Here is a 22,634-nt window from a genome sequence, read left to right as displayed (position 1 = left end):
TGGACTCGGGGTTTCTTCCACCCAGCAGGCTCAGATAGCTGCTCCCAGTCACTTGGGCCCAGCAATCTGAACAGCCTTTGGAGGCTCTGGTTGGCAGCGCAGTTGCTCCAAACAGCCCCAGGGCCTGGATCAAGCCCAGCCTCTGGGAAGACACATCTGCCTCCAGCAACAGCTTCCTCTGAGCTGCTGGGCCTGCCTTTTATACTTCCAGCCCTGGCTCCGCCCCTCTGCTTCCAGGTGGCTTGGACTGCAGGGCCTGGTTCTGTCCAGCCAGGGCATCGCAACCCTTCCTCGGGCCCAGGCTGTGAGGAAGGCCACAGAGTCTTGCTACACCATCATATTTGACTTGGTTATCTGGGTGCTAGCCAAAGGGATGAATAGTTTTAAGGAAACTGTTTTTGTCTACCAAATGACCAGTGAGGTAATCAGAAGCTATTTGTTGCTGGCTTGGTATATCTTATGGAAGAAAAACCACCAGTATTTAGGGCTTTGCCTGCCACATTCTTTGCAGTTTGCCTGGTTTAAACTATCTCAGCATGGCTCCCCTGGAGGCTAACATCATGGGGGGGGGGGGAGAGTTACTCTTATTTTCCAGAATGGGGAAACATGCTGGGGTCCCCTTCCGTTACCTATGGTGCATTAGATTAAGCAGTGAACATTGTATTCTCTTCCCCCTCCCCCCCCACTCTTTCCCTAAAAATTACTCTCCTGGTGTCAGATGAGCAAGAGCAATGTAGCATGTATCTACATATAACATGTGAAATTGGCAACGATATCTACAAGTATCAGCAGACTTTTCAAACTGTGGCATTACATGCCCACTTATTTAAGCAATTGAATACATCTTAATCTCACGGCCCCATGTCAGACCACAGAATCCCACCTTTAGGGTTATTTTCTATTCATATTGCCATAAAAGTATGTCTCTTCCGACCCCCCCTTTAGAACAAATATTCTTGGATAGAGATTTTTCAGAGCAGATGCAAAATGTGTCATTCCCCTGACTGACTTGTACGTTTCAACTTTGAGCTTTATTTCTTCAGTAGAACCCATGCGTGGATACAAAATTTGTATCTGCATCTGATCTGTGATCTGCAAAAATGGTCTGCAAATATAAAGTGGATATCCATGGATTTGCAGGACTCTATTCTTCAGATCCCCATGATCTTTTAAGCCACAGCGGGTTCAAAACAACGCTATCTATGGCCATGTTTATTGTTGGGAGTATTGGTAAGGCTCCCATCTCTGTTGTAGCTGGATGCACTTTAAATGGCCAAGATTAAAAGCTAACACATTTACCCTAGTACCTGGAGCAGGCACCATGACCACAGAGTGCTGCTCTTTTAAAAGAAAACTTTGTGAGTGGGATGAAAGTAAGAGGTTGTAGTTAATAAAGATCAGTAGATAATAAAGAACTGGGCATTACTGTATTGGACTGTGCCTCCCAGATGTAGTTCAGGCTTAAATGTACTTCTGGTTAGAATAATTCTAGATCTGAGTCTCCCTACCAGGATCTTTCTTGCTCTTAAGCTTCCTCGAGCCTCATGAGGGGACATAGCAAAACTATTCTACTTAAACATGGTTGTTGCTAAAATGAGAATAGGGCTGTTTCCTTGAGCTGTAGAAACAGGGATTCATGCCAGATAACTTAATATCCTCCAGCCATGGGATTTGGCTATGCATGATTTAGCAAGTAATGCCAAATCCACAGTAGTCAGGAAAAACCATCCCATGAACCCACTAACCACAATGGTGGCAGAATACGTCTTCTAGCAAAAGACCTGAGAGAGAAGAAAAATGGAAATATAGTGAACCTCAGCTTACTGGCTGCTCACAGGTTACAGCCATTGACACCACCCTCTCCTTCCAGCAGGAGAATCCTTTTCTTCTCGTATTATTCAGTGAACTTTGATGCCTGTGGCACTGTCTAGTATATGAGTGACCATTTATAATATTACTGATATCAATATTGCAAAATTGCAATTGGTGAGAGATATGCCATGTCAGATACCATTGGAAAGGTTATAATTTGGTAAGTATGATATTGTTTGTGTCTGTATCTGCTTTGTATTGTAAGCTATGAATGTGTAATATTGCTATATCCAAAAACTTGTCCTCTGCTACAATGCCTGCATCAACTCTGCTTTGCAAGCCAGTAAAGAAACCCAAACCATTATATTAAAGCTCCATAGACCAGATTTTCAGCTGGTGTGGGTTGGCACAGCTCCCTAGAGGTCAGTAAGCCACAGCTATTTACACCAATGGAGGATCCAGGCCCTTGTGTTCAGTAAAAGCAGCTTCCTCTATCCTCCCCTAAACACTGTACAAGAGACCAAGCATAGTAATTACCCAATTGTCTGACTGTTATTAGCACAAAGAGTAATTACAGCAACCATTCTTAATTAATGGTATCTCTCACTAGCAGGAAAGCAGGTCTCAGGCAATCTCTTTTCACCAGAGAAAAGTCTCTCTATGTTGGAGATTTTGAATTGGCGGAGTAAAATTATTGTAAAAATCTACCATGGAATCATGTATAAAGGAGTATTTATTTCAGAGGATGGATTTCTATCCCCCAGAGACACACTGCGACCCCAATCCTACCAACATTTACCTTGACATTAGCAAAGCTTTTGATACGATCTCTCACAGTATTCTTATCAGCAAGTTAAAGAAGTATGGGTTGAATGAATGGACTATAAAATGGCTAGAGCATAGGGATCAACGAGTAGTGATCAACAGCTCCATGTCTAGCTGGCAGCCGGTCACAAGCGGAGTGCCTCTGGGGTCAGTGCTGGGGCCGATTTTGTTCAACATCTTCATTAATGATCTGGAGGATGGGATAGATTGCACCCTCAGCAAGTTTGCAGATGTTACTAAGCTAGGGGGAGTGGTAGATAGCCTGGAAGTAGGGATAGGATACAGAAGGACCTAAACAAACTGGAGGATTAGGCCAAAAGAAATCTGATGAGGTTCAAGTGGACAAGTGCAGAGTCCTGCACTTAGGAAGGAAGAATCCCATGCACAGCTACAGACTGGGGACCGATGACCTAGGCTGCAGTTCTGCTGAAAAGGACCTGGGGGTAACAGTAGATAAGAAGCTGGATCTGAGTCAGCAGTGTGCCCTGGTTGCCAAGAAGGCTAATAGCTTATTGGGCTGCATTAGGAGGAGCATTGCCAGCAGATCACGGGAAGTGATTATTCCCCTCTATTTGGCATTGGTGAGGCCGCATTTGGAGTATTGTCCAGTTTTGGGCCCCCCGCTACAAAAAGGATGTGGACAAGTTGGAGAGAGTCCAGCGAAGAGCAACGAAAATGATTAGGGGGCTGAAGCACATGATTTATGAGGAGAGGCTGAGGGAACTAGGCTTGTTTAGTCTGCAGAAGAGAAGAATGCGGGGGGGATTTGATAGCAGCCTTTAACTTCCCGGGAGGATGGAGCTAGGCTGTTCTCAGTGGTGGCAGATGACAGAACAAGGAGCAATGGTCTCAAGTTGCAGTGGGGGAGGTCTAGGTTGGACATTAGGAAAAAGTTTTTCACTAGGAGGGTGGTGAAGCACTGGAATGGGTTACTTAGGGAGGTGGTGGAATCTCCATCATTAGATTAAGGTGCGGCTTGACAAAACCCTGGCTGGGATTATTTAGCTGAGGTTAGCCCTGCTTTGAGCACGGGGTTGGACTAGATACCTCCTGAGGTCCCTTCCAACTCTATGATTCTAAGAGAGTCCAGTAGAACTGTTTAGATTTTTTTTAGAACACAGTGACATATCATGTTGTATGAAATCCTGGATAGGGTCTTCTTGATTGGCTTTAGAACTGGTGGAGTGTTTTTCTTTACTAGCTAGGACAGCAACTTCCCCCAATTAATCTGAGTCCAGAACGCTGGGTAAGGGAATGATACTAGACACTTATGCCGCACCCCTTCAGACGTTTAAATACATATGAGTAGTTCTAATGGAGCAGGAGAATGACATGCAAGCTACATATATGGTTCCAAATTCAGGATCTTAAGTTCTATGGCAATAGTTTCCATGAGACCCTGGAAGCTAAATCCTGGAGCCAGAAAAATAGCTCCCTTTCAAACCACTGGTGCATCAAATAGCAGTGTATAAAGTAGATGGTTGCTGATCAAAGCCTGCCTGAGAAGTTACTGTGTAAGATTAGACCCATTCTTAGCATTTCTAAACCAAATAGTTTTGCTCCCTTTATATCCGTTTAACTCCCTGCCCTCAGCACCACTGCTTCTCTCTTGATCTCCTCCCTTTCTTTTTTCCTAGATTCTTACCTTCCTCTCCTCCCATAAAAAGGGCAATGCATACTCTGCCTGGGTTTGCTACATGTTAAGTTATTCTGTTCCAGAGAGAAAACTTAGTACTCACTGTTCCACAAATCGGCTATAAAATAATCTCAGGCAAACTTTGTAAAAACAAGTGCTTTCAACACTGGTATAAACAGGGGGGGAAAGTCAGTGTCCTTTTACTTTATAAGTAACCTGATTTTTCTAGATCATCTTCCCCCACAAAAGCATAAATCTTTCAGTTCCCTTTTATTTATACCTTTTGTCCAGAAGTAGGTGAGATCATCTGTGTTCTGGGTAGAGCAATGTATCTAGTGCCATCTTAGCTGCCTCCTTATATAAATGGAATGTGAGGTGGATCTTCCTTCCTAATAATAGTGTTGCTCAGACTATCTAAACCCATTTCACCCCACACACAGGCTAATCTTCCTCCAAGCTTTGTTGGAGCAAGAAGATTCTTTCTTGGGCTGAGGTAAGCAAAGTGGACTTTATAGTTTTGTTTGGACTGCTGAACACTGCTCCTTCCACTATTTATTGTTCAAAACATAATATTCATCCAGGAATTTCCCTAATTATTTCCTCTGTGTTCTCTTCTTTTCCCAAAGCCCTTTCCTCCCCCAATTAAAAACATATATTTTTAAAATTAAAATATCATTGAAAGGTTCCTTGCTCATTCTGTGTCAAGGACTCCAGATCACAAGAGAGTGAAGCGGGGTTATTTCTTTCTCCAGCAGCATAACCAGTAATATGTTTTATGAGCCAAATTCTGCTCTTAGTACCATCTGTGTGGCCTTATTGCCTTCAGTGGTTTTGCAAAGGCATAACTAATAAACAATTCTGTTGATGCACAAGAAGGAATAGAATTCAGATCACTTCATCTTGGTTATGTTGGCTCAGCGGGGTTAATGGAGTAAAGAGTAGTAAAAACTTATTTTAGTCAGGAAAGTGATTGATACTGACTTACTGATACAGGCATAAGCAGATTGCTGAACAATAGGTGCTTTTTTTTTTTTTTTTTTTTTTTTTTTTTTAAATAGAGCTGCTCAGGGTAGAATTACCCTTAAAAAAAGATACTTTATACCTGCAAAGAGTGCTTGAGGCTCTGTGAAGTCAAGTCTGTTTTTGAATTGTTTGTTTAGCATGGTGCTCTACTCCAGTGTTTCTCAACCAGGGGTACATGTACCCCTGGGGGTAGCAAAGGTCTTCCAGGGGGTACATCACTATCTGTTTTGCCTATTGTAAAACAAGGCAAATGTCTAGATGAGTTGAAGTTAGTACAAACTAAAATTTTATAAACAATAACTGGTTTATACTGCTCTATGTTATACACTGAAATATAAGTACAATATTTATATTCCAATCGATCTGTTTTATAATTATATGGTAAAAATGAAAAAGTAAGTAATTTTTCAGTAAGAGTGTGCTGTGACACTTTTGTATTTTTATGTCTGATTTTGTAAACAAAGAGTTTTTAAGTGAAAGGGGTACAATAGTCTGGAAAGGTTGAGAACCACTGCTCTACTCTGCTACATCGGTGCTATGAACAGAAGCAAGCTACACAAAAGGAACGTATTTGAGCCATTTACAATGATTGTCAAGATATATTTACTTGACATTACACCTACTTTAGAGTCATCTTAGACAGACAATCCAGGAGGTGTTAAAGTTGCCATACACTTTTTCTAACAAGTCTTTAGGCTCAACCTGCTGTTGTGGGCAGCATCCCTGCCTTCTGGCAATCTGTTTCTAACACTTGTGTGTAAGGTGCTGGCCCTTGACTTGTCAAAGCAGCCACCTGAGCAAAATGAGTTTGCAAAACAGTAGTATATGCCGAGGAATCTCAGCAGCATAGAGGGCCTTTCCCACCAAGCACAGAATTGGAACTATGCCCCATCTTCCCATGTACACATGAGCCTATTTGCAAGGGGCATACCAGTGCTTATTGCAATTTGGGGAGAGGAGTTTGCCTTCTTCAAGAGCAGTATGGCCTGGGTGTTGTACCTTGGCTGTAAGACCCATAGAGGCTTTGGATTGGTGGTGCAGGTTAAAGCATCCCTAAGAAAGTGGGTGAGTTGCATTTTTCAAGGCTGGGGCCTGTATGTGGAGTGTGACCTGCTCAAAGATGGGGGCCAGGACCTAGACTCTGAACCTTATTCAAAGAGAAGAGGGGAGGGAGGCCCAAAGCTGCTGGGAGGGGAGAGAAGGATGGGGGAGGGTGCGCCCATGTTGTACCTATAACAGGAAGGAAAGTGGTATCCACAAGGAGACCTGCAAGTGCTGGACTGGGGCGGTGTTTGTTCAAGGTGATGGCTAGAGGAATGAAGCTGGGTGGGAGGAGTGAGGATAAACAAAGGCCTCAGGGTGCGGGGGGGAGAGGAGGAAAAGCAATGCCCCACCCCCTGTGCTGGGAGGAGTTCTGCCACCACCAGGCCCCCACATGTCCTGCGGGGGGACAAGCTTTCCCTGTCTGTACTGGCTGGGAGGACACCTGTTCTCCCCCTCCTCCCCCTTCCTTGGCTGTTCTGGGTCACCCTCACTCTCACCTGTTGCTTAATAGAAGACTACACGTCCCAGCATGCAGCGGGCGGCCCCTCCACATAGGAACTACACATCCCAGCATGTAGTGGGCGGGCCCCGTGGCATGCTGGGACTGGCGGTGTCCCGCGACTGGTAGGGCGGAAGCCGGAAGCGGCGCGGCGGAAGCGGGTCCCGGGCCGGGGGTCGGCAGGTGACGCTGGCTGGCTGGGCGGCGCAGAGCCATCTTACCCTGCCGGGGAGGGGACGGGACGGGACGGGACGGAGTCCGGCTGCCGCCTGCGCCACGAGAGGAGCCGGGGCCGGGCTGCGGCGGAGTCTGCGCGGAGAGCCGGGGCCATGGGCCGCTAGACACCAGCCCCCCGGAGCCGCGCGCTCCCAGCCCTGCGGAGGCGGCGGCAGCTCCCTGTCCGCGTCCGTCAGCCCCTAGAGCGGAGCCCCCGCACCCGCCCGCCGGGCCCCATGGGGCGGGAGCCGCTGACAGCGCCCCGCCCGCTCCGGTAGCCGCCCCCGCGGCACCTCCGCTCCCGGGCAGCCCCCGTGACACTGCTCCTCCCCCTCTCTCGGGCAGTGCTCCTTCTCCCCCCTCGGGTCACCGTTCCTCTACCGCCTCCCCCGATACAGACCGCTCCCTCCCCCGGGCACCAACTCTTGGGGCACCACCCCTTTCCTTCCTTGGGCACCCACCCTGGGCATTGACCTGGGGCACTCTCCTCCCCAGGCCCTGCTTCCTCCAACCCTCCCTTGACACTTCTCCCCTCACACCTTTCCCCGTCTAGGGTGCTGCTTTACCCTTCACTCTTCCCCCATCTCCTAGGGCTGTTTTACCAAGACTCCCCTCCTGTCCCCCAGGCAGTGTGTGAGGACCACCCCCCATCCCAACCCCTCACAAGAACATGGGAGGCTTTACATCCATTCAAACACAGGGAAGTGGCCCACCCCCAGCCTCCCACTACCTTTTTTTTGTGACTGGGAGAAAGCAGATTTTTTTTTGCACTTATAGAGAGAGATAAGCACAACCTCAGGGAGACCTGAATCTATAGAAATATATTTTCCTAAAGTGAAACTTAAAAGAAACAAAACACCCCTTTTCCCCCATGTCAAACTCTCCAGGTCACTTGCAGTTGAAACTTTCAGACTTTCCTGTGTCTGTCAGACACATGTCTGTGTTGCAGCTGGAAGCATCTTCAACAGACTAACCAAGTCCTGGGGTTCAAGTACATTTTGTGGACATAAAAGTTTTTAAACTTTTTAAAGAACTTGGTATCTTTGGGATTTTTACGAGTTTCTCTTATTTTATGTCACTCTCCTGCTCTCCCCACTTGAGACAGCTGTTGCTCTGTTTTTTCCCTGGTGTTGTAGTACGGGGACCTGAGTGGAACTGGACTTTTAAGTATCGATAAAAGTTGTCCTGGAGTCACGTTCATCCATCTGTCTGAGTGAGCAGGTCTGTTTCTTTTCTTCCTCGTGTCTATTGGATGTGATGGAACTCATGTTTGCGGAGTGGGAGGACGGGGAAAGGTTTTCATTTGAAGACTCTGACCGCTTTGAGGAAGACTCCCTTTGTTCCTTCATCTCTGAGGCGGAGAGCCTTTGCCAGAACTGGAGAGGATGGAGGAAGCAATCAGCTGGACCCAATTCCCCCACTGTCAAAATGAAAGGTGAGAGCACTGAGTTTCATTGTGATGTTTTGGGCGTTGGAGTGAAACTTCTGGGCCAGGTGGGGATGAAGAGATCTGGAAACATGTTGGGACCACCCAAAGCATGAGCCAAAATCAGTTGCCTGATAGGGATCGCTTTTGAGTAAAGGCTGAACAGAGTTGTGCTAGAAACCTTTCATGCAATGGTGGTTGCCTATTGGAGGAGATTGTTAGTGCAGATTTTCTGTAGTCCTCTTCTGTCTCAGACCACATTTGCCAAAGCTGTTCTTGGGAATCTGGAGGGACAAAAAAACAAGCCCACGTTGCAATAGGCAAGGTACATATTTCAATGGGAATAATTAGTCACAGGCTCCCAGTTGCATTTAGCTCAATAAACTGCTGCATAAAGATTGTCTTACCACAACAAACCTAATAATGAAGTGGCATGTACGCTCCCCCCCATTTGCATGCAGCAGTCCATTTTCGTGTTCCCTCGTCTGTATTTACCTTTATCTACTAGTGCCTGTAGCAAACTTTCAGCAGTAGCTGTTGAGCAGGCAAACATGGAGACCTATCACAAGGAGTAACTGAGCTTGTAGTGTTTCAGCTCCGCCCCGACGTTGAATATATTCCTGCCCTACTGACAGTTATCCCCTTCTGGCCAGAGAAAGCTTAATATACAGTACCAGCCTCCAGAAACTTATTTCTAAATAGTTTTTTTGAGCTGATACTTGTTTGTATTAAATCACTTGTCTCCTCAGGTGACTTTATTTCAAAACTCAGGTACTGATCATACTGAATAGAGCCAGGCATAATGCTAGCAGAGGTCTCAAATGATTCCAACCTTGCTTACGTAATGACATACAGCGCCTCAGTTCTTTGTCCTTTGTCCCTCCATAGCTCTCTCAATCCCCATTAATCCTGACCTGCGTGATCAGCATCTGCTTTTTCATTAGTGCACTTCCCACAACTATTCTGCTGCACCGCTGTCCTGAAATACAGCACTTCCTGCTTTTCCAAATCTAGATCCTTCTTGAAAGGAGAATGTTGTTTGTAATAAATTGTGCTGAAACATGGTAGTTTTGTATTGTCCACAAATGTCCACTTGGCATTAGATTAGGACCAAAAAATGCATTTTACTTTGAGCCATGGTCTTCCCAAGACAGCGTAATTTTTCTCTGCTTAATGAACTTGAATACTGGCACTAGTCCAGGATATTTAACCTCCTTTGTCTCTCCATGCAGTGTGTCATGGGACTACACATTATGCTGGGGAGTGAGGATGGAAAGGGGCAGGAAAGGAGCTTGAAAATCTTGCCAAATGAAAGTGGAAGCTGGATGGTGGTTTTGGGGCTGCTGCTGTCATGACACATTTTGGTTTCAGTACTGAACGTTACCATTAATCTCAGGTAAATTGAAAAAGGAATGGTAGCACCATGATGTGTCTATCAAAGCCACATTATACTGAGATGTAGACTCTAGAGCCCTGTTCAAAGTATCATATAAAACATAGCTGTTTTATTTTTGTGTGTTTCATTTTAAATCCAGTTGCACATTGATGCACTGAAAGAAAAGGTGTTGGAAAGCTGAAAATGTCCCCTTTGTACAAAGATAGAGGTGTGAGATTGGTCCATGCAGAGTCGGGTCAGATTACAGGGGAAAAAAGGTGGGGGAACTTTTTCAAACTCCTTCCACAAAATAAGCACTGCCCACAAGTCGCCAAAATGAGACTGCTCACCATAGATTGTGCAGATGTTCAAAATACAATGTGTGTGTTGGTAGGCTCTGTTGTTCTCCACTCCCCCTCAGTGGGGCTTCAATATTTCCTTGGGCTTTGCTAGGTTACTTTGACATGGTTTCTTTTTGAATGAGCTAGAAATAAGTGGTAATACCTCCTAATCGTCATCCACTGTTGGGACCAAAATAAGAAGCCACTCACAATAAATTGTGCGGTTCTGCAATCCTCGCTCTCCTTTCTAACATGAAAAATGAAATGGTTAATAATTTATAAATTATCACTATTAACACTTTGTTGAGATGAATGGGGTAGTTTGCACTTCTGAGTGCGATGGTTCCAGGTTCTCTGCAGATTCACATGGAGAGCTGTACTGGTTAATCTAAAAAATGTGAACCAAGTGTTTCTTTGTAAGCATAACTACTAGAGACTTACCTTTTCTTTTTAAGTGAAAGTTGATATTCTGGAGAATAAAACAGTAACTTCAGACAGGTTGGTTCAGCATATGGTGTGTACTGGCTGTTTCTGAGCAGTAGTCAGATTTAATCTGTGAAATATAAAATGCACTGTGATTCACTTCATAAGCATATTTATTCATATAACATAGAGGTACCTAGTTTAAAAAAATGAAAAGCATGCACAAGGACACTGCATAATTAGGGCAATTGGTTGCAAATGTAGACTGGATTTTCCTGAGAGTTCCACTGTATGTTACTGGAAACAGGGTAGTTCTATCCTTTTTATGCTCACTCAGGCCATCTACCATGAGGTTGATCACAGATTCATAGAAATGTAGGGCTGGAAGGGGCCTTGAGAGGTCATCTAGTCCAGCCCCCTGTACTGTTGTCTAACTTGTTCTTAAAAACCTTCATTGATGGGATTCCACAACCTCCCTTAGAAGCCTGTTCTAGAGTTTAACTGCTCTCCTAGTTAAAAAGTTTTTTTTCTAGTATCTAACCTAAATCTCTGTTGCTGCAGATTAAGCCCATTACTTTTTGTCCAACCTTCGGTGGACATTGAGAACAATTGATCACCATCCTCTTTGTAACAGCCCTTATCATATCTGAAGACTGCTATGAGGTCCCCCCTCAGTCATCTTTTCTTAAGACTAAACATCCCCATTCTTTTAACCTTTCCTCATAGGCCAGGTTTTCTAAAGCTAATTATAATATTTGTTGCTCTCCTCTGGACACTCTCCAGTTTGTCTTCTTGTGGCACCCCAAACTGGACACAATACGTAAACTGAGGCCTCAGCAGTGGTGGGTGGAGTGGAACGCAGTTACTTTCTGTGTCTTACATACAACACTCCTGTTAATACACCCCAGAGTGAGATTAGCCTTTTTCACCACTGCATTACATTGTCCGCTCATGTTCAATTTGTGATCCTCACAGACCCTTTTCAACACTACTGCTGGCTAGCCATTTATTCCCCAATTTTTATTTGTTCATTTGATTTTTGTTCATCCCAGGTGAAATGCTTTGCTCTTTATTGATTTTCATCTTCTTGATTTCAGACTAATTCTCCAATTTGTCAAGGTTATTGTGAACTCTAATCCTGTCCTCCAAAGTGCTTGCAACTCCTGCCATCTTAGTGTCATCTGCAAATTTTATAAGCATACCCTTTGCTCTGTTCTCCAAGTCATTGCTGAAAATACTGAATAGCACCAGACCCAGGACAGACCCCAATGGAACCCTGCTAGATATGTTCTTCCACTTCGATAGCAAACCGTTGATAACAGCTTTCTCAGTTCAGTTTTTGAGTCAGTTATGCACTTTCTTATTGTGATTTAAACTAGACCACGTTTCCCTGCTCTGATGGTGGTTGAGGAAGAATATTTGAATTTCTCTAGTGTGATTTAAGGACTGATAGGTGTACTACTTTTTCAGCGACGTTTAGGAGTACTGAACATTCATACGTCAGAAATTTAGGATAGTTGCACCTGCTAAATTCTTCTCATTTTAATTTCATAGTATAAGCAAGTGGCAAAGACCTTCTTGTCATACTTTCTCTGTATTTTGGGATGGCATTTTTCAGCAACTTGACACAATATTTTGGCTTTCTTTTCAGATGTAGAAACAAAAACATGAAATAGGAATGCGTTTTATCCCCTATATGGATGCTAGTACCTGTTGAATCTAAACTACCACTCATTCATTCAGCTGAACTAGTAATAACTTCATTAGGGAATTTCAGGAAAACATTCCCATGATTTGCAAAGCTTTGGAGAGCAACTGAAATCCTTTTAAACTTGCTATTTAACAACTCTTGGCAATGGTATACATTTTACTTCAGAAGAATTGTTGATTTAATTATTTCTAACCATTCAATTGCTCGTTCTTACCTCTTAAACTCATAGACTTTAAGTCCAGAAGGGACCATCATGATCATCTACTCTGACCTCTTGCACATTGCAGGCCACAGAACCTCACCCACCCATTTGTGTAATAGACCCCTAACTTCTGAGTTACTGAAGATCTCAAATCATGATTTAAAGATTAAGTTACAACGAATCCACCATTGAACCTCCAAGTGACCCATGCCCCATGCTGCAGAGGAAGGTAAAAACCCCGTAGGGTCTCTGCCAATCTGACCCGGGGGAAAATTTCTTCTCGACCCCAAATATGGTGATCAGTTAGGTCCTGAGCGCATGAGCAAGACCCACCAGCTGGACACCTAGGAAAGAATTCTCTGTAGTAACTCGGGGCCCTCCCCATCTAGTGTCCCCATCTTACTCAATGTGCTAAAAATGAAGAAAGATTACATTCTTTACACCTGATGTTTGGTAATTGCCTATTTGTGGTATTGATCAGCAGCTTTCAAATTTATTAGTTGGAATGAGAAACAGGTGCCTTGTGAATTCAGCACTGTGAAGACTGAAAAATAAGTAGAGCTAGACAGCTGAACCACATCATTAAATTACTTTCCCACCTTCCAGAAGATTCTGGAATTTAGCAAACCAAGCCCCTGTAATTCACAACTGCACCCATTCGTGTCTCCTATATTATTTGATTCCACCCATTAGCCATCCCAGGACTGCACCAGCCTCCTTCCCCTCTAGGTTTCAAGGCAGTTTTTTATTTCCGAATAGGCATAACTAGGACCTCAGGGGTCTCATCACTTATCTTTTAATTTGTTAAAAATTTCATTCACACTTGAAACTAGATCCTAATATTTCTAGTATGAAAAAGCTTTTCAAGCATATGTTCATGTAAACACTTCTGTGACAGAAGTTCAAAAATTAAAAAAAAATTCCAAAATCCAATTGCTTCCCCTCTACATATACATACACAAATTCAATGTGTTGGGTTTTTCTGAAAAATGTTTCTCATGTTCCTGTCTTCCCACCCCCAGTCTCTTCTGTCGCAAGTTTCCCAAGGACAGATGTTTACCTAACACTTCAGAAGGCTGCCAGGAATACTGAAGAACCGTGAAGTATTGCATTCACAAATCTTTTTGCTCAGTGTGTATTTGTGCATTTGCACCAGCTTCTTCTGAAAGTGTGATGACAACTCTCACCTATGTAGTGATGAAACTCTATTCATTCACAGGCAACTCATGGGAAGAAAAAGCTTAATTTTTTTTTACAGCCAACTTGAACAGTTGTACAGTGTTATGAAAGGCTAGTGCTTGTACTGAGAAATTGTGGCCACAGGTGGTCATCCAGAAAGCATCCTCATTAACTACAGATGGTTAGTAGCAATTTGGTAGGACTCCTTTGAAGGAGTGTAAATTATAGTATACTATGTCAATTGGACAAAAGCCTCTGCCAGACTACTGGGAATACCCACTGTGTTAAGTCTGGGGTGCCATGCTTTGAAAAATGAAATTGGAGCAACACAGAAGAGAGCATCTAGAAAACTAGAAGATTTGGCAGAGAGACCCGAAGAAAGACTGATAGCATGGTCAGTTTAGAAAGCAGACCCAGTGATAGACAGAACAGTGTCTAAATTTGTACAATGTGACGTAAAGAGGACAGTGACTAATTCTCATTAGTTAATAAGGACAGAAAGAACTAATGGGATCAGAGAGCAACACCCCATCCTTCTCCCATGGAGTCTGCCTATAAAACACACAGCATGTTAAAATTAATCACAGGTCGAATACTAACTACTAAAAGTAGCAACAGAAACTTGTAGTGTGTTCTTTTCTGAAACTCGTGCTGTCCCTGATGTTTTACTGATCCTAGACTGGAGAGGTCTATTGATGGTATACAAGATATTGTTTCTGTGCTGTAGTCCGTACAGATGTAGAAGAACTTGGGGGTGGTGATATTTAAAATGAACACTGCATAGCCTGCTGCTGTGGTGCAGCTTTTCCTAGTGTGTTGCATGGCTCAAACTCAGTTCCTCTGTTTTGTTTGTGTTGTGGGAAGATGGGTTTTGTAGGTAACCCAGTCTTTATGCATATAGAACATACAGATACAACACATCTGCTCATCATGTCTGAAATGGTTAAACCTATTTCAACACCTAACAAATCTGTCCACACATAACTGCAAACCTAATGCACTGCTGCTCCCAAATATATTAACAGAGCAGCTATTAAAAACCTGGTGGTCAGAATGCAAAAGTCACATGTAAATGCTCAGCAAAAGTTCCCGGTAAAGAAGTAAACCAAACCCTTTAAAAAGTAGAGAAAATACCACAAACACCCATGCTGTGATGAGAGAGCAGATATCCCCTAAGAATAGTTCTCACATGGTGTTGTTAAGAGGAGGACTCTGATCTAGAGGAGTCCTGCTAACATCTGAGTTTCTCAATGACTGGTCTGTCTACAGGCAGGTGCCAGTCCCCTGCCATCTCCCTGACACAGTTGAGGAAGGGAGAAAGCTGATCCCTGGTATCAAAAAGGTTGAGAAACACTGCTCTAGACTATCAGTCAACCCAGGGAATGGTGGTGGGTGTTGGAGGTGTCAATGTCTCTTTAAATAGCAGCAGGGAAAACTAAAGTTAATTAGGAAACTGTTCTTGGATTATTGGAATAATTGAGACTATGGAACAAGCTGCATAGGAAGGTGTTGGAATCAGCAGCTCTGGAGAGACTATAAACGAGGCATTAGGTATTAATTTGTCAGGATTGGTTTTGTTCTGTGTTTGTAGCGTGCCTAGCATCAGGGGGTCCTGGTTTTGTGACTATGTCCCCTAGGTACTATGATAATACCACTGTTACTGCAATTAATAGTAACCTTCAGTACAGAAATGTGGGCCACAGAAGCAATGCACTGTTCTTTCCCAAACTCAGCATTTTGGTTTTATCAGTCATGTTGAGCAGGATCACAGGTTATCTGAGTATAAGGACAAACAGAAGGTAGAAAGGAAAGGGGGCAGAAAACAGAAGGTGGCTTAGCAGCAAATCAGAGTTTAGGAACAAACATAGATCCTGGAGTAAAACAGTCTTGCATTCAGTCCCTGAAAGGAAAGGTGTGACTCCTATAATTCTTTTGGAAGCTCAGGTTGACAGAAGCATCTGCAATCTCCAGTCCTTCAGCAATGGGAGGATCTCTACAAGGTGTGTGGGAAGGGATAGATGGTACATACTAAAAGGGGAATTTAGGAAGATCTCTGAATAAAAAGGTGAGAGAAATTCTGAACCAAGGCAAAGACAGAAACTCACAAGAAACTAGTGAAAGAAAGGGAAGCAAAATGTGTAATGTTAAGGGGAGGGCTATATGTGAATTTTTCAGTGTCCAACCCAATTGCAGTTAGTATGAAAAAATCAAACTTCTCTCCCCTAAATTTTTATGACCTCCCTCATGTTCTCATTCTTGGGAGAGGGACATGCACACCCATTAAATGGTCTCAAAGGAGTCTGGACATAATTACTTTGGGCTCCTAAATGGGAAGGGGAGTAGAATGCAGGTGGAGAGACGAGCATATGTTTTAGATAGTTATTCACCTAATGATCAGGAAAAGACACCTAAAAGATGGAAATATCACTGGGTACAATCTGATTGATAAAACCAAAAGGTTGAGTTTGGGAAAGAACAGTGCGTTGTGGCCCACATTCCTGCACTGAAGGTTATTATTACAATAATTGCAATAGCAGTGGCATTACTGTGGTGCCTACGGGACCTAGTTGGAAACTAGGTCCCCCTGGTGCTAGGCACACTACAGACACAGACCAATCTGAAACACTGTAAGAATATCCCATGTGACTTATTGAGTCTCAACTTCTAGGTGTTCTAAGCCTGTTCTCAAAACAGCTAACCTTTCTAAAATGAAGATGAATATTTTCAGCTCTTTCAGCTGATCATTAGAGATGCTACATGTAAATTGCTATGTCCCCCAAAAGCAGTTGTTTGGTTCCTTAAAACTTCCAGACTTGGGTCATCTCCAAAATGGCTTAGTAGCTTCATGACACTAACCTGGCAGTAGTCCAAGTTATACAGATCTGTGCTCTGTATTTGCACTCTCTCTGGTTCAAATGTGGTGAATGTAATCTGTTTCAAGAACCAGTGGTCAAATGCAACATACTGTGACAATTTATAACTTTGAAATTCCAGTTCAGTTTGAAGAAGAGCAACAGAACCAGAAGATGAAGTTACATAAACTGTATGAAGGGAAACTTCACTCTGTGTATATCTTTAATACAAATTCTTCCTCCCAGAAATCTTTAGTTAAACACAGGAATTAGGATGTCATAAGCAAGGGAGGTTTTCAGGTGAGATTTGAGAAGTAAAGGCTGTTCCACTTAACAGGTAGCTACAGAAAAGGCTTTCATGTCAGCAGTGGCAGGACTGAGGTGCTTGACCTATAGGAATGTCTTTTAGCATGATTTCAAGGCTTATTATAGTAATTAAAGATTTACAACTCATTTCACACAAATACTGAAATCTGTTTAAGCCTAAAATCCAATTATAAAAGTTACTGTTTGTGATGGGAAAAAAGCAAATGTTGCAATTTTAGTTGAAGCCATCTTAACCCATTCCAATCCCCCCAAAAAAACCCTAATTAATGGTACACATTTTATCAAATAGATTAGATTAAATAGTTTTTATTTTGAATCAACTGATGTTTAATATTTTTAAAGAGGAGTAACCCATAACACTCAGAATATTGATACAATTATTATTGAAATGGCACTTCTTGTTTTGATAAAGCATGTTTTACATATCTAAATTACTTCTTGTGAAGCACTGTGCTCTGGAGGAATGGTTAGCTATCAAGAAGCCCTGGTTCTCTCTAGGACTCATTGTGTGGCCTTGGATAAGTCACTCACCTTTTTCTCAGTTTTCTGAACTGTGGAATAGCCATACTTACTTACCCACCTCACAGATGTTTTGTGAGGCTTAATTAGCTAATGACTGTACAGTGTTTTTAACACAAAGTACTACAATTGTTAAGTATCACTAGATTTTCTGACCTTCCTAAACACACTTTTCTATAGCGCATTTGGACATTCTGCAGAAGCAATATTGGTTTTTAGAACTTATAGAAACAGCCTTGCAACTTTATCTTGTTTTTTAGATAACTGCACGAAAAAAATTTCAAACAAGAACATTTTGTAATCCAACAGTTTAAATTAGGAAAAGTCAAATTAATTTTAAAGCATATGCACTAGATTGGCAAAGCTGTCTGCTGATTTATTTGTATCTCCATTATGTTGCTGAATAGATGCTGAACACCCATTATTTATTTTTTCTGTGAGTTCCTCAGCACCCACAGATTCGGCACCTATGGAGATTCAGTGCCCTGGTGAATTCCTAAATTCTCCTGTCACTGGAAATTAGGAGAAGCCAATAACTCTATCAGCTGTTTAAAGTTATGGGGATGTGAAAGGAAATCGACTCATATCTGAGCCAATGAAGTGCTTGCATTTAAAATTAAGTGCTTACAATTTTCACTGCAAAAATATTTCACTGGCTAAGCCATGAGATGGTTTCCTATTACTGCCCCTGAATTTGGCTGCATTTTAAGCCAGTTTATCTGGATATCAGCTGCTGGAAATTTAAGATATGAGGCAAACATAGATTAAAAAATTAAGGTAGTGTCCGGTTATGCTCCAAGAAAAAGTGCTGTAGAAAACTTTGTGCATAACACAGTTTGGTTGGGACCCTGTTGCAGCTGAAGACATTATATGCCCAGTATGCACACTTTCCTAGGTGAACTCCTAAAGTTTGGCAAAATCCAAAAATGAAAGTGAGTGATTGGTAGAATAGCAGACACATGTGCCCAGCTCACATCAGCTTGTAGCAACCATGAACCTCTGGGATAGGTTAGATAACATTGACTGAATGTGCTTCTCGCTATTAGCAACCCTGTGAGGGGGCCTCAAGTATGATGCAGGGACAGGACCTTAGGGTGGAATTCTACCCTCTTTCCCATTTGAAGTGGGGAGGGGATCTGGACAGTCCTTTTAGACAGTCCAGTATCTTTTTGTATCATTCTTTTATCTAGGTTTAGTTCTGTCAGGTGTCTGGTAAAGTTTCCAAGCCCCTTTTAGTGAGTGACTGTGGGTGTATGGGGGAAATGGAGAGATTAAAGGAATAATATAGGAAAGAAATGAGGTGGAATTTTTGGAACAAGAAATGGTATAAGGGAAGAGTTAGATGCCACAATGCAGGGGTAGAAAAGTTAAAAAAGGAAATGTCAGACACTGAAAAGAATGCAGGAGTGCCATGATCTGTTACAGACAATAAAGTAAAATGAAGGCTGGAAGAAGGTGATGTAACAAAAGGAACAAGAATTTCCAAGTGAATGGAATGAGAATTTCCATGACATAGTCCATCCATTCTGCATCATTTCCAGATGGCTAAGATCCTGGTGAAATGACCTGACAAAACAAGAATCGGGTGCTGAAAACCTGGAGGCACAAGTTCTTGCTCCGTCTCCAGTGCAGTGATGTATGATACTGAGCTCTTTCTGCATATATCATGGTCATGCCCCTTCTTTCAGAAATAGCGGTAAGAGATGAATATTGCACTGGTGGATTTGCAAGGACTAAAAGGGCTAGTGTTCCAGAATCTAATTTATCAGGGTTGTAACTTGACTTCCCACCAATAAACTACTCTAAAGAGTTAATTGTGATTACGTCTGCTAGACTTGTAATTTTTAAGGGATTGGGGGTAGGCATGTCTTTCTGGTTGGAGGTCTAGCCAGGGAATGGAAAAAGTGAGACAGCCTTAACAGTAAATACAGCCAACTTACCATCTGGCCTCTCTTTAAATATATTAATGAAAACAATACCAGCATGCAGCCAAACCATTCTCACTGGCATCTTTTCAATTTGTATAAGAGGACTAGATTCTTCTTTGAAGTAAATATGCTAAGGAAAATTTTGCTGTATCTGTGAATGTTGAGTGTGACTATGGAATCTTCATGCTTTATTTTTTCCTCATGTTGGACTTACTGTTCTCAATAATGTGTTTTTTTTAAGTGATGGCTACTAAGTAGACTAATCCTTCCATCATGTTATTTTCTTCTTACCTAAAACAAAATCACCTTTATGACTAGGTGGCATTGGGAAGTGTTTGGACTAGGCAACTTTCTGAATAGGTCTGATGCCATCTGGTTCATCCCCTGGAGGCCAGCACAGGGGGATTAGATTTTCTAGTGCTTTGTTCAAACTAGTTTAAATATTCCAGGTGATATATCTCCTTTCTTGAGATACTATTCCAGTATCTCACCATTAGGATTTTTTTTCCTGATTCTCCACCTGAATCTGATTCTTTTTTGAGTGTCCTCTGTGTATTATCACTCATGGGATGCTCTGACTGGTGCAGCCTGAACAGTTGAATTCTAGCTAGCAGTGTTTGTTAGAGTGCACACATGCCTTCCTTACCCCTTCATTCAGTGAACGTCAAATGTTCCTGGGCAAGAATATAAAAGGGGTATGGTGCTCCAGTTGCCTCAGTTCCTTCCAGCCATGACTGGCTGAACGAAGGTGGAACTGTTCTGGAATACTGTCGAATCTGTACAATTACTATGAGTTAGTCAGTTATAGTTGGTTATAATTTTAGATTTAATTTAGAAAATAATCTTTGGTGCCAAGATGACATAACTGAAGACCAAAAAGCCCAGATTTAAGAGCTAAATCCTGTGCACAGCTGAGTTTTTGGTGTCCAACACATGCAAGTTATTTATCATGTTTGAGCGAAGGGCATTCCTCTTCCAAATGTTTGCTTTGCTTGACATTCATGATGTGAGCGAAGAAGGAAAAACAGAAGAGGCTTCAAGCCCTCTTACTCCAGAAAGCTCTATCAGCAGAGTTGGCTGGAACTGAGAGACAATAAACCTCCAACGAGCCTCAGACTGTCATAGTCTCTGGCTTGGTCTACACTGCCGGCGGCAGTCGATGGGAGTTATGCAAGTTACGTAGTGTAGCTTTGTATCTCCCATTGACTTACTAACTTTGATTTACCATGGTGTCTCCATTATGCCACGCTGATGGGAGATGTCCTCTGGTTAATGCAGCCTTATGCTTTTTGTTGGGGTCGATTTATGGTTTTGACTGGAGAGCACTTCCGGGATTGATTGAGCGCTGCCCGCTTAATTGATCCTGTAGCATCGATTTGGCAGCGCTGACAGAGCTGCTGGCAGTTGGACATACTCTCTTTGAGCAAGTCTGGAGGAAGGAAAAGTAAATTCTCATCTTTGGCACCGAACACTAAGGAATCTGGCAGAGGAAAAGATCCCAAGATCAAGACTGCTGCATACAGTACCTAGTGGTATCAGACTCTCTCCGTGGCCAATCCATAAGAGAAGAACAAGGCTTTTATAGTGTCAACCATTGTAAGAGGCAATTCAAGTGAAAAAGGCCCACCAGTTCTGGGTGTATTTAAAGAACCTGGCCCCAGTAAGGAGACTCAGTCTAAAACCAAGAGACACTTTTTCCATCTGATTGTTTTGGATATAGAAGAGCTGGATCCAAAAGAGAAGATTAAACAACCTGTTATGTAGGCTGAGGATATGACTCCAAATACTGAGGATCCAAAGACTGATTCTGATATGGTACTGCAGCGGATGATGGTTGTGATGCTGACAGGCCAGATGCCAGTGCATGCCAGAGTCTCAGGACAATTCACTCGTATGTGAATATCAAAGAAATGTTAAGTGTTAGTATGGGTTCAAACTAATTCACTCCTCTGCTGATGGAGATCAAAGAAGATGTTGATTGTATTGTTTTTGCCTGTAGTTTGCTATTTATTACATTACTTCTATATTCTGGGTACCCGGTAATTAAATAACCCTAGAACAAAGGTGTGTTAATGAAGAGTGAATTCAGGTGTTAGAACGTCATGAAAACTAATGGAATGTTATGTGTATTCTTCTCACTTATCTGTTCCTACTTAATGGCAGGCATTTGCATTATGTACATCTCTGTAGCTAAATTACTCATTGTAGGAAGGTGCAGTGGCCTTCCTCTGAGCCTGGGCCCGAGGAAGGGCCACAAGGGCACGATCAGACCCTAAACAGGCCGGCAGCACAGTCTGCCTGGCAACCGGGCAGCCAGCCACCGATAGGTCCTGCTGGCCGGCCAACCCGGCAGAAGGGGGGTGGAGCCTCCGTAAGGACTGCAGCTACAAAAAGCAGGCCCTGTGGCTCAGAAGGGAGAGGGCTGCCGCCAGAGGCAGACATGCTGTCTCGCCGGCTGAAGTGAAGGGCCGAACCGCACCAGGCCTCCACCCCAGGCAACTGCCTCCCAGCCTTGAGGCTCCAGGAGCGACCCCGGTGGCCCGCTTGACTGGCCGAGGCCTACAGGCCCGAAAGACTGGGCCCAGCCTCGGGGCTGCAGCGACTGGGACGAGCCCCCTGAACCGGAGGGCTGGAAGTTTCCCCCTGGAAGCTGGCCCGGACTTGGAGGAGCTGCCGGACACTGAACCCCTGGAGGCAGGACCAGACCTGGAGGAGTTGCCGGAGGCTGAGCCCTACTGCGAGCCCTGTGACCTGGAGGAGCTGCCCCTCGCCGAGGAGCTCCCCGTTCTGCCACCTGTGGACGAAGAGGGACTGGCTGGTCTACCCCGGGCGGTGTATCCCGGCGACCTGGAGGAACCGGCGGATGCAGGTACCAGGGAATATGGGGAGGAAGGAGCCCAGGGACAGCCATAGGCGTGGCTGTAACAGGGGTAAGCCCAGTCTGCGTGTTGCGGTGGGAGCCCCGCCCACTGAGTGGCAGTGCCTTTGCCACTGCTTGGGCCTGCGTCCCGCTCCCCTCCACCCATCCTTGCCACCCCCAAAGAGCGAATATCGTCTACTGCCCACTTGACTCGAGGTCACTGCTCCTTGCTCGCCCGCCCTGCCTGAAGGGCCGGGGCGAGAGACTCCTTGCTCACCTGCCCTGCCTGAAGGGCTGGGACAATAGCTTGCGGACGCTAATATGCCCTCTTTGGTGGAGGGCTCAGTGGCCTTCCGCCAAGCCTGGGCCCGAGGAAGGGCCTCCAGAACCAGACTGGGCAGGAGCCTGTTCTACACGTGGTGGAGAATGCAGGCAA

The 22,634-nt window shown here is 43.8% G+C and overlaps 1 protein-coding gene across 2 annotated transcripts in view; it reads left to right on the top strand.

Annotated features, from left to right (window-relative positions):
• Nucleotides 1–7,018: 7,018 nt before the first annotated feature.
• The window catches only part of ZSWIM8 (zinc finger SWIM-type containing 8), a 127,542-nt gene continuing 111,926 nt past the window's right edge, over nucleotides 7,019–22,634 (top strand). The window contains exons 1-2 of one of the 2 annotated variants that reach the window (XM_067537756.1): nucleotides 7,019–7,329; nucleotides 8,192–8,490. In XM_067537756.1, the coding sequence (XP_067393857.1) occupies nucleotides 8,313–8,490 (178 nt within the window). In that variant the 5' untranslated portion in view covers nucleotides 7,019–7,329; nucleotides 8,192–8,312. Of the gene's footprint in view, nucleotides 8,491–22,634 lie in introns of both variants that reach the window. The other variant, XM_067537747.1, reaches the window with a different exon arrangement.

The sequence above is a fragment of the Emydura macquarii genome, unplaced genomic scaffold, assembly GCF_026122565.2.
Source record: "Emydura macquarii macquarii isolate MOO-44397 ecotype Brisbane River unplaced genomic scaffold, CSIRO-AGI_Emac_v2 contig_67, whole genome shotgun sequence".
In the NCBI taxonomy this organism is placed as follows: domain Eukaryota; kingdom Metazoa; phylum Chordata; order Testudines; family Chelidae; genus Emydura; species Emydura macquarii.
The sequence above is the reverse complement of the archived record's forward strand: the minus strand, read 5'-3'. Positions and strand labels throughout refer to the sequence as shown.